At 42.8% G+C, this 11,355-nt stretch overlaps 1 protein-coding gene across 2 annotated transcripts in view; it reads left to right on the plus strand.

Annotated features, from left to right (window-relative positions):
• The window catches only part of PDPN (podoplanin), a 27,313-nt gene extending 17,599 nt beyond the window's left edge, over positions 1 to 9,714 (plus strand). Inside the window, exons 2-6 of one of the 2 annotated variants that reach the window (XM_014566905.2) lie at positions 1,107 to 1,240; positions 2,701 to 2,830; positions 6,412 to 6,450; positions 7,013 to 7,124; positions 7,979 to 9,714. In XM_014566905.2, coding sequence (XP_014422391.1) covers positions 1,107 to 1,240; positions 2,701 to 2,830; positions 6,412 to 6,450; positions 7,013 to 7,124; positions 7,979 to 7,985 — 422 coding nt within the window. In that variant the 3' untranslated portion in view covers positions 7,986 to 9,714. The remainder of the gene's footprint in view (positions 1 to 1,106; positions 1,241 to 2,700; positions 2,831 to 6,411; positions 6,451 to 7,012; positions 7,125 to 7,978) is intronic. The other variant, XM_032495228.1, reaches the window with a different exon arrangement.
• The last annotated feature ends 1,641 nt before the right edge of the window (positions 9,715 to 11,355 follow it).

The raw sequence follows: 11,355 nt of genomic DNA on the forward strand, positions 1-11,355 counted from the left end.
ATCCGAACATCTGCTCTTTAATTATGCACAGAAGTCTCCAAGCACCCCCCTCCCTCTTGCTCTCGAGCTGTGTATGCCGGCTTATTTTGCAACTGTGTTTAGTCATGGAATTTCCAGAGCCCCTCTGAGTCTGGGGAGGGAGCCCGTGACCAATGAGTCAGTGGGGTTTTTTTTGTTGTTGTTGTTTTTAACTTGTGAAAAGGGTTATTTGCTGAGTTGAGATGGTGCTTCTACTCGGTGGCGATTAGTTCGGATCATTGCGGTAGAGGGTGAAGAAGAGGCCACTTGTTGTTCTCCTTTTAGTCCTGGAATCCAACCTGCAATTCCACTCCACCCATCCCCTGCTCCTCTGGAAACCTTTCTTATTGGCACAACAGGGTCATTCATCCAGTGTTAACGCAGAAAAGCCAGGGTCAGCAGCCGGCCGTGAGTTTGTGGGGCTCTGGGTGCCCTAAGAGTTCTGTTGGTTATCTCAGCACCCTTAAGTGTATTACTGACCTCTCCCCTGTAGGCAACAACCCCCCCCCACTGTAAAAGATGACGTTGAACTCCATGTAATCTATGAGGTCTGTGGTCAGAGGCAGCGGTCCCAATCATTCAAGCAGACAGCAGTCTCAAAATTACATGGAGAGCGAGCTTGATGTTAAAAAGATGGAAGCCCTGCCTTTGGATTCTGATTCTGTAGGTTTGGGATAGAGCCTGCAAATCAGTATTTTTAGAAATCTTTCCAGATTCTTCTAATTTAGCATTTTTCTAGGTCTAAATGGTATCCTATTAACCCTAATGCATTAATTCACTGTATGAAATGGCACCGGGAAGAATCAGGTTCGTTATTAAAAAGGCAAGATATAGGTCTCGCTGGCCAGCACGCCTCAGTGGGATACCAGGGAGGGGCTGGCTGCTTCACCTTTTTGTATTTCGTCTTCCTTTCATTTGCAATAGAGACAAAGAGTATGGTTTGTGTGAAGCCAGAATGATGACCACCCCTCAAGAAAAAAGGAAAAAATACCCAAAAGAAATGGGAAAGAAAATCTGATTGTAGCTGGCCAAATAGGACTGCTTACATGATTTCCACCTTAAGGTCTGACTCAGTCTTTCCTTTTCAGCCAGCACAGTCCGGCCAGAAGATGATGTAACCCAAGGTGTGACAGATGGCAAGGTGATCCCGCGTGTGGAAGATTACGCCACGACCCCAAGTGCCAGTGAAGAGCCCCACAAGTCGGCTGGCTTGACAGCTCTGGTAAGTGTTTCAGGAAGAGAGGAACTTGCTCCAAAGGCATGTGATTGTGTATGAGGGTGTTTGTTATATATGTGTTTGTGATCACATGCAAGGGTGTTTAGTGACTGACTTATTTCACTTAATTCATTATACTTTAGCAATAATGTCCCCAAGTGTCATCCATGTTGTGGCATGTGTAATTTTTTTCCTTTTGAGATTGAATAATATTCTATTGTGTGTGGTGTGTATGTGTGTGTGTGCACGCACCACACTTTCTTCATCCATTTATCTGTCAGTTGCTTCCAACTCTTGGCTATGAACATGGATGTGCAATCTTCTCTTCCAGACCTTGCTTTTAACTCTTTTGGGTATATATCCAGAGGTGGAATTTCTGGATCATGTGGTAGTTCTGGTTTTAGTTTTTCTGAGGACCCTCCATCCTATTTTCTGTAGCGACTGCACAATCCCACCAACAGTGCACAGTGGTTCCAAGTTCTCCACATCCTTGCCAACATGTCGTTTTCTGTTCTTTTGGTAGTAGCCATCCTAACAGGGGTGAGGCAATCATCTCGTTGTGGTTTTGATTGGCTATTCTCTGATGATTATTGATACTGAGCATCTTCCATGTGTTTGTTGGCCACTATGTGTCATATTTGGAGATATGTCTATTCAAGTCCTTTTATGCATTTTTTAAATCATGTTATTTGATTTTTTAATGTTGAGTTGTAGGAGTTCTTTATACTTTTATCAGTTATATGGTTTGCAAATATTTTCTCCCATTCCATAGATTGCCTTTTCACTCTGTTGATTGTGTCTTTTGATGCACAAAGTTTTTAAGTTTGGTGTAGCCCTGTTGATCTATTTTTGGTTTGGTTGCCTGTGCTCACTAGTGCATATTTGTTGAATATACATTGGCATGGACTTTGGGGTCAACGGAACCATTTCCAAGTCTTGTTCTGTCGTTTGTTGGCTGTGTGAGTTTGGGCATATTATCTGATCCTTCTAAGCCTTGTTCATCCTATGGGGCTAATAATAGAATTTACTTCATAGGGTTTTTCGTGGTGTAAATGAGAAAGTATTTAAAGGGCCTGGCGTATAGTAAGCCCTCAGTGAAGGCTAGCTATTATTCTAATTGAGGGAGAGAGGGCAGTGCCATATACAGGTTCAGGGAAAAAGTGCCATTCAAGTTCAAGGGAGAGGAAGAATTAACGCCTCGGGATCCAGTATTTTCTGAAGAGTTAAGACCTTAGGAAGTCAGCATGCTAAACATTTGGCATTTATTTCTGGAGTAGACATGATTTTATTCCTGCCCCTATTCTTATTGTTTCTTTTTGTTTGTTTTCTTGTTTCCACTTTAAATTTATGTCATCATATATTTTATATATTTATACCGTCTTAAATCCTTCGCTATTATAAGCCAGCATATATCTTTTAAAGCATTAGGTTTTGTTTCTGTTTTGCCTCATTTCCATCTCCAATAGGTGCCAACAAGAGCAAAGAGTGTAACAGACAGACCCGGAGAGGATCTGCCAACTGCAGAAAGCACAGTCCACGTCCAAGAAGAAAGCCGGGGTACCACAACCTCAAATGCGGCCACTAGTCGGTCCTCGGGTAAGAAAGCCAGTTGCCCCAGTAGGGGATGAACTTCTTTTGCATAATCAGTGCATTCCCAAGAAAACTCCATGAACAAATGTAATAATCAATAGGGCACATACTGGAATGCAAGCACTAATTTTGAACCAAGCTTTATGTGGTAGGCTCAGAATTTGTATTTATTGGGTTGCTGAACACAGCTTTCTACCTTGAATGACAGCTAGTGATAATGCCCAACAAGGGCAAGTTAAGGAGCTACTGGTGTCATATTGCAGATCTTAAGATGATACGATGCTACACTAAGGACTTCGTGTTGACACCCAAGACAGTAAAACTCAGCCAACCTATGTAAATCTTAATAGACTCTGTGTGAATATTTACCATCTTACATTGAGTTATGTCTGTACACATGAAGCAAGGATCTATGGTATAGAAAACAAACTTATTGTTACGGGGTTGGGGAAGAGGGTGGGAAGGGACAAATTGGGAAGTCGTGATTTGCAGACTCTAACTATTATATATAGACTAGATAAACAACAAGTTTCTACAGAGAATGATATTTAACCTGTTATGAAAAAGAATGTGAAAACAAACATATATGTGTGTATATGTATGACTGAACTATTATGCTGTACACCAGAAATTGATACAACACTGTAAACTGACTATACTTCAACTTAAGAAAATAGTAAGAATTTACTGTAAACCAGCCTTACCAGCATTTGGGGTTGAACTTGTGATTCACGGTTGGTGCCTGCAACACTGTGAATGGGACACCTTGGAGAGAAACTTTGGAGGACAACTTTGAGTCTACATCATTATCATGAGGTTTAAGACCATCACCAATGAGCAGGAAGAAAGATCATTGCTGTTATATCTTAGCAAGGGAAAGAGATAGATAGCCTCCTATTTATAGAGCCTTCTTAAGAGAAATTCAGTTGTTAGGGATTTTTTTAAAACTATGCCTTATTTTATAGTAGATTGGGGTAGGAGACAAAAGGAACTATTCCTCCAGTAACTGAAATGAGTGCTTGCTAACTTGAGCAATTTTCTATAATCATTTTATCCAGATAGGTGTTCCCATCTTTAAATGAAAGTAAACTTAAGGACCTCCCCTAAAGCAGTGGTCCCTGAAACCATTTGCTCATCTGAACACCTAGACAGTTACTCTATGTTTAATATACATTTCCAGACCCAACTGTCAGTCTGGTTTTGAAAACTCTATAGCATGTCTGAAGACTTTAAAAATGCTTTGTATTTGTACACCCATGTTCAGAGCAGCATTATACACAATAGCTAAAACAGGGAAGCAACCCAACTGTCCAAGGACAGATGACTGGATAAACAAAATGTGATACATACCTACAGTTGGAATATTATTCAGCCTTTAAAAAGGAAGAAGATTCTCACATGTGCTACAACATGGATGAACCTAGCACTAAATGGATTAAGTCAGTCACTAAAACACAAATCCTGTATGATTCCACGTAGATGAGGTGCATAGGGTAGTCAAAATCGTAGGGACAGAAAGTAGAATGGTTGTTGCCAGGGCTCAGGGGAGGAGGGAGTGGGGAGTCATTGTTCGACGGGTACAGAGTGTCAGGTTTTTGAGATGAAAAAGAGTTCTGGAGATGGATGGTGGTGATGGCTGCACAACGGTGTGAATGCTAAACACCACTAAATGGCACACTTACAAATATCTGAAGACAGTACATTTTATGTTATGTGTGTTTTATCACAATAATAATAGTAAAAAGTTTTATAAAGTGCTTTGAAAATAAAACCTAAGGGTTACTCCAAGATGCTAAAGAAATGGTTAAAATTTAAACATATGAGAGAACCCGATAAGGCCAAGCGAGGAAAGAATCATCAATATAATTAGTTATTGGAAAGCACTACAAAATTTTGGAGAACTATTGATTATTTATAATAGGAATTGACAGCTAATTAGCTGCAGAAAATGGAGCATTTCAAGTTGAGTATTTTTTCTTTTTAGTATCATACCAGGATACTTTCCCTATTTCTTAAAAATTAAAGCTCTCAGTTCCCTGGAAAATACCCATGTTACTCCCTTGCCTGTCCCCTGCTCCACCCTTTCACAAAAACTGACTTATGGCCCATTCCCACTTCATACGTCAGTGTTCCAAGAAATTTTCACATGTGAGTCAAAAATGTAATTATAAGCACTTGGTTTTTTAAGAAGAAATTTTATTAGGGCAACAGATGTCTTTCCCATGAAACACCCACGTTTGATGATGCTCACGTGTATGACACATTTGCGAGATCACAGTCAGCATAACTGGGAGGGAGCTAGGGAGTACAAGACAATAAACTCTTAATTTAATACTGAATCTTGCACAAGCTTTATTTTTGGGAATGTATTTCCTGACAAATGGTGTCATTAACGGTGTGTTTTGAGCACAGTATGGGCAGCCACCATGTTGGGGCATGATTAACAAATGTTTGACCTGTCTCTACCAGTAGTTGGCAGCCAGGTGTGACATTTAGGGCCATCTTGAAATGGTGTCTTCCATTTTTGAAGAAGGCCTTGGCACAAAGTGTGTGGCTTCTTTCCAACCAAAGTATTAGAAAAAATAAGCATCTTGTAGATGATGGTTGGCTGATGGATGTCACCTTTGATTAGGAAAGTTATTGGCTATCTGTGGTATTTTTGCACAAATTTGCAGATTGTGAACTGAGTTTCTAGGGAAGGGCCCGACTGAGTCATTTCTCTCCCTTGTGTCATTAAATCAAGGCCTCTGAACTTTCTCTTCATCAGCAAACTAGATAAACAACTACCACCCAGGCGAGTTAAGGACTCTATGCAAAGAAGTTGATAGGAGAGACAAAACAAAACAAGACCTTTATTTTTTAATAGAAATGGTGTAAAATTATCTGAAGGAAACTCACAATTTTATTGCTTACTTACAGGACAGTACTCATAGTTAAATAACTTATAGTCACAGGATAGATAAATGAGAATGTTCACATTGTAACTATTGGATTAGGTTTAGCCGCAGATAGAAATCCTACAATAGCAGTGCCCCAAATACAAAAGGTGTATTCTCCTAAAACTTATGTGCCCTGGAAGATCTGGATTTTGCCTCTAAAGCAAAAGGAAATCGATGCCATGAGATAAACCATAGTCTTGACTACATCTTCCAAAACTAGAGTATTGCTCTCAGAGTGAAGTTCCTTTCATCCCAGTGGGTGAGTTTTCCATGATCTTGACATTGGACCAAGAATCAGCAGCTTCGGATTCTTTTGTTACTCTAACCTCTGAAGTTTTTGACCGTTTCTTTAAGATCTCTGTGGGTCAGTTTCCTCCACACTGCTCTGTAAAGTGGGTGACAGAAAAATAATATACACAAAAGAACTGTGGGTGTGAAAAACCACTCATTAATTCAATAATAATAGTTTTGAAGACAAGATCATGTCAGAGCTTGCTTAAAACTCCCCTGATCCAATTTACTTAAGAATTATCCTCATTTCTTGTGTTTTGCTACCGTCCACTTAGGGTGAATTCATCTTTTGCCAATTGTTAAATTACAGTTATTAAATCCTAATAATTCTATATCATCACATCTCTCTCTTTATAGAGAAAACAGATGGAAAGGAACAAACAACAGTTGAGAAAGGTGGGTTAGATTTTGGTGTCAAAATATTCTTATGGAAATGTTAGAAAAAAAGAAGTTTCCTTTGAACTTAATCTTTGATGACTTTCATTCTTTCCTGGGCTGGAGTCGGCAGGAGTAGAATACGAAACCTCCTGAGAACAGGTTTCAAACCTCTTTTAAGAGAGAGAAAAGGGAATTGTCTGTATTTGAAAATAAGCAAACCGCAAATGAGGCTAGTCACTTGATGACAGCTATGGAGAATGGTGTCATTTCACAATTTATTGTTCCTAAGAATGAAAATGGGGGCTAATTTAATAGCCGTATGTAGCAAACGCTACCCAGTAATTAACAGTGAAGCCACCCAGTAGGAGCGGTGTGCTTGATAGATCCTGAGACCCAGAAGTGTTTTCATTCATAAGATGGGATTAGGGTAACCCAACATTTCTCCCCTTCTAAGTCAACTCCCACTGGATACAGGAGAAGCAACATAGAACATTATTTGCTATCTGTAGTGGGCAGTGGCATTGTTTATCACAAGTGTATTGTTTATCCAGGGTTCATGCTTTTTCTCCCTCTCACTCAGATGGCTTGGAGACAGTGACCCTGGTTGGCATCGTAGTTGGGGTCTTACTAGCCATTGGAGTCATTGGTGGGATCATCATTGTGGCTGTGCGAAAAATGTCGGGGAGGTACTCGTAAGTAACTAGGCACATGTGATGGGTAAATGAAGGCGGTCATTTCCAACCTTTAAACTACTAGAAACCTCCAATGAAGGTCATGTTCAGAAGCCACCAGCCTCCATCAGCACTACATCTGAAGCTTCCCCAGAAGAACAGGTGTCTACTTGGGCCTTATAAATTCCCAAGAAAGAGCCAGAGATGCCACTTTAGTTGACTTCGGTTGAGCTCTGACCAAATTTGACCTCGTCTCAATTTTCCAACTAAGTGGACTTGAAAGAAAACCCAAACCAAGCTTTAACTTGGTCCCTAATCACCCTGCTCCCAGTCATCAGAGGTAGCTGGTTCCCAGAAGAGCACCTGTGGCAGAGCCAGGGCCCCATTCCGACGAGGAATTCTACTGGTGATGGGGTCCCTCCCTCCTCTCCTGCCCTCCACACACTCATATACCGCAGCGCCCTTCCAGTCTCGACTATTGATGAGGGGGGAAGAGTTCTTTCTCTTTACTAAAATTCCTTAAGAATTCGGAACATTCAAATTCATAGCCAGAGGAAAATGTTTTCTTATGTCCACTGTGGAGATGGTATATGATTGGGTGGGGAAAGGACACATACTCTGCAGCCGGGGTTGAGGGGGAGGTTGAGGGACACAATTAGCAATACAGCTGCAGATAGATGTGTCTGGAAATGCCTGGGAATCTGACGCTGGGTGTGAGGACCGGGCCTGGAGGAGGGGAGGGGCAGGGAGGGAAGAGCACCAGGTTCTAGAACTGGAAGATTTAGACAGACGGCAACAGGAACGATGACTCATGGGATTACTTGTCACAGTGCCGGTAAAAGAAGCGACGGTCACCTTTCTCTTGGTTTTTACAGGCCCTAAAGGAGCTGAAGACTTGTGCCCTCCTGCCAACGCTTTTTAAAATGAGAGTTCCCAACTTCCCCCGTCCCTGAGCCCGTGGAGAAGATGACCCATGGAAATGCTCACAATCCATGGTGATCCCTCCTCTTGCCAGAAGTCCCCGAAGAAAAGAGTCTTCATAAGACTTACTCTCCTCTAAGCGTTTGTCTTTTGAAATGTTTTTTTAATATAAATTTTGTATAAGATGACTTAAAAGACAAAAATGCATAGAACAGGGAGCAAAACTGCATAAACTGACTGGTCACTAAGATGGACAGTGTAATGCAATCGATGTTTAGAACCTGTAATCATGTCTTTGTTCTGACCATTCTCTGTTATTGTGAACACGCAGAGGACTTTGGAAATATTGATACCAGTGGAGTCCTTGGGGGTAGCGCTATAGCAGTAAGTGTCATAGGCGTTTCGCAGTGTCTGGTCTGTTGAGATGTACACATTCCAGTTGAATTTGGTCTGTTTTTCAAGTCTGATTTGGTTTGAATCATCAAGAAGAAAATCTAAACTTGTGTGATATATAACGAGCAGCTGCCTTTCACTGGTCCAAGTAAATTGTTTCAGAGGCACCAGTTTTAAATCACAAACAGGAAGGCTGTGCTTTGGGGAAGGTGTTTTGGGTCTCACAACAGGGCCACCAGGCAGGCTGTAGACGGGCTCTACGGCCTTCTCCAGCAATGACTTGACGAATCAAAGGTTTGCTCCTATCTGTCCCTTCCACTTCCCTTGGATGATGGGGAGCCAGCGCTAAGGGGGTGACCTGTCTTCCACACGACACAAATCCTCCAGATTGGCTACTTTGCTCTGGAATATGGAGATCTCAGTCCCGGATAGCAAGGAGGCTGCTGGAGGCCCAGTGGTGCCTCAGAGGCTCAGGTGGCCCAGAGACCAAGAACCACAGTGGCCCCCAAACAGAGAGAGTCTCCGTGTGTGCTTCGGGGAGCTGGAACCTGCCCGTTTTCTAAGATTGCCTTTCTGCCTCAGAGGACAGATATGGAAATACTAATTTTTAAAAAAGCGGCTGGATTTAGAGACTTGATTTGAAAACGAAAGATATTCCTGGTCTTTGTGACATACTGCATAGTTTTGTGGTGTCACAATTGAAAATAATGTCTTGGCACCGCTCTGTATTGGCACCATCCAACTCGGAACTTTTCTCCCTGTAGGTCAACTGAGTTCTTTCCCCTGAACAAAAAGTTTTATGCTGACCAGATCCTGCGTCACAGTCATGGTTGTGATGTTCTGATATCCTGTAAACGTGTATGGGTGCGTAAACCAGGAAAAAGTAAACTGTCAGTTGGAAAGCACAGCCCGTTCCTCCCATTTCTTGCAGTAACGTGTGGCTGTTATTTTAAGCAGTGTGTGCCTGGGTCGCTCTATCCCGCTGGTCCACCCGCCCAGGTTCCATTATTTGAACGTCAGCTGATTGAGAGAAGGGTCTTTGGAAGAGCTTTCTGAATCTCTTAAATATCCTTCCATTTCCTCACTCAGATTCCTGAACAGGAGTTGGGAATAATGTTCACTTCATCTTTCCTATCCCCTCTTCTTTTTTCTCACTGTGAAAAAGAATAGTCAACCCCAAGTCATACACTGGACCCACGGCCTGCTGGGACAGGACTGTGGGTTTCCTCGTCACATCTGTGTTGATGCTCAATGCAGTGTAGACGTGTTTGGAAATAAAACAGATGATTGCGTACAACAATGAGTCAGACTTTGATTGGGAATCTCGAGCAAGTCTGGGTCACCCTTAAGAGCATCTCCAGAGATTACAAATTCTGTAAACATCTGCCTCTTAGCTTGATTGGGAGTGAATTATAAATGGTAACAGGAAGTACACCCAGGGGAAAGAAATGTAACTTCCACCTTTCACCTAGGGCTTAGCCGAGGTGGAGAGGTTAAGGTCAAGTGGAGGAGTGGGAGGACAAGTCGCACCTTAGGACAGTTTTGCTGTCTCTGGTCACAAAGGGTTAACAAGGTTTTGCGTGGCTCCTGGTTTCTGGAGACCAGAGCCAGGTGAGGGAGCAGGTGGCCGGCCCTCTCTGGGAACCTGACCTCAGGCGGGTAGGGCTTGACCACACAAGAAAAAGCCCTAATAACCCCTGTGAGGGTGTTCCCAGTGCCTACGGCCTGGAGGCATGTCGCTTTGGAATTCCTCCTCCTAGGACATCTCGCTGCTCCTTGGCCCTTAGCTGCAAATGCTCCGCAGGGTCTGGGGACTGCAGTGGCCAGGCCTCTGTCCCTCTGTTCCTCCCGTCAGTCCATCTATTTCCCATCCCCACCCACACCCTGTGGATTCCAGCACCACACCCTGTCTCCTCCCTGCCAACCTTATCTCCACTCATAAAAGTCTGGATGCTAGGACCAAGAGAGCCATTAGAATCTTGCCTTCCTCTTAATAAATACTCAGTTTTTGTTAAATCAGGGTGGTTGAATTTGCCAGATGTCAGGAATGCTGGGTGCCTGTTTCAAAAGTGGTGACGCGTCGTGGAAAAGACTAGGATTCGCATCCTGGTCAGCTGCTTTACAGCTGTGATCTCTCAGACCGTCAGCTTGTTTGGGCTACAGTTTCTCCATAGAAACTTCCATGAGATGGTTCGAGAGCTTCCCGTTTCCAGCAGAAAACTAACCACAGCCACCTGGTCCCGCAGACTCTGAAAGGGCACGGGGCCCCCAGCAATGTCCGGTGTAAATTCACATTCCCTTACACGCAACCTATGGGAGAGGACCAGAAACTTAACAGGGCTGCCAAGGGCACTGGCGGTTTAAAGAGAGGAACTCCATCAGAGACGCTTGAAGTTAACCGTTTGTGCCATTATTACAGCCTTGTATTAACCCCTAGTTTTCTTTCTTTCAGCCTGGGAGAACCAACCAAAAACCAGGACTCAGTTCTGCTTCATAGGCTGCCTTTAATGAACAGGGAAAGAACAAATAACCTAATTGTTTGCTGCCTCCATCTTTATTTTAGTTCATATTGTTTTAGTAATCAGGGCATGGGGCTTTCCGCAACAAGGGCTTTGATGGGGAATAATGCCTATTCTGACATGAAAACTTTGTTTGCTAATTACAAGTCCAGTGGAATAGGGGAGAGGAATTTCCCTGAAATACAGCCGGATACTAACGCTTACACTTGGAACACACAGTCGTCCACCTGTGAGCGTGAGAGGGCTTGGCGTGCCCTGAAAGACTGCGTTTCTCTTTGCTCTTCCTGAAGACGAAAGTCAGGCTAGAATGTACAGTAGATCCTAGGGGGTTTAATTCAGTAAGTATAAAGTCTGGAAGCACAGTTCATGGGCAGTCATGCAGAATATGTTGAAAATCTTAGAGGAGGAGAATGAAGATG

Source organism: Camelus ferus, chromosome 13 (genome assembly GCF_009834535.1).
Source record: "Camelus ferus isolate YT-003-E chromosome 13, BCGSAC_Cfer_1.0, whole genome shotgun sequence".
NCBI classification, from domain to species: domain Eukaryota; kingdom Metazoa; phylum Chordata; class Mammalia; order Artiodactyla; family Camelidae; genus Camelus; species Camelus ferus.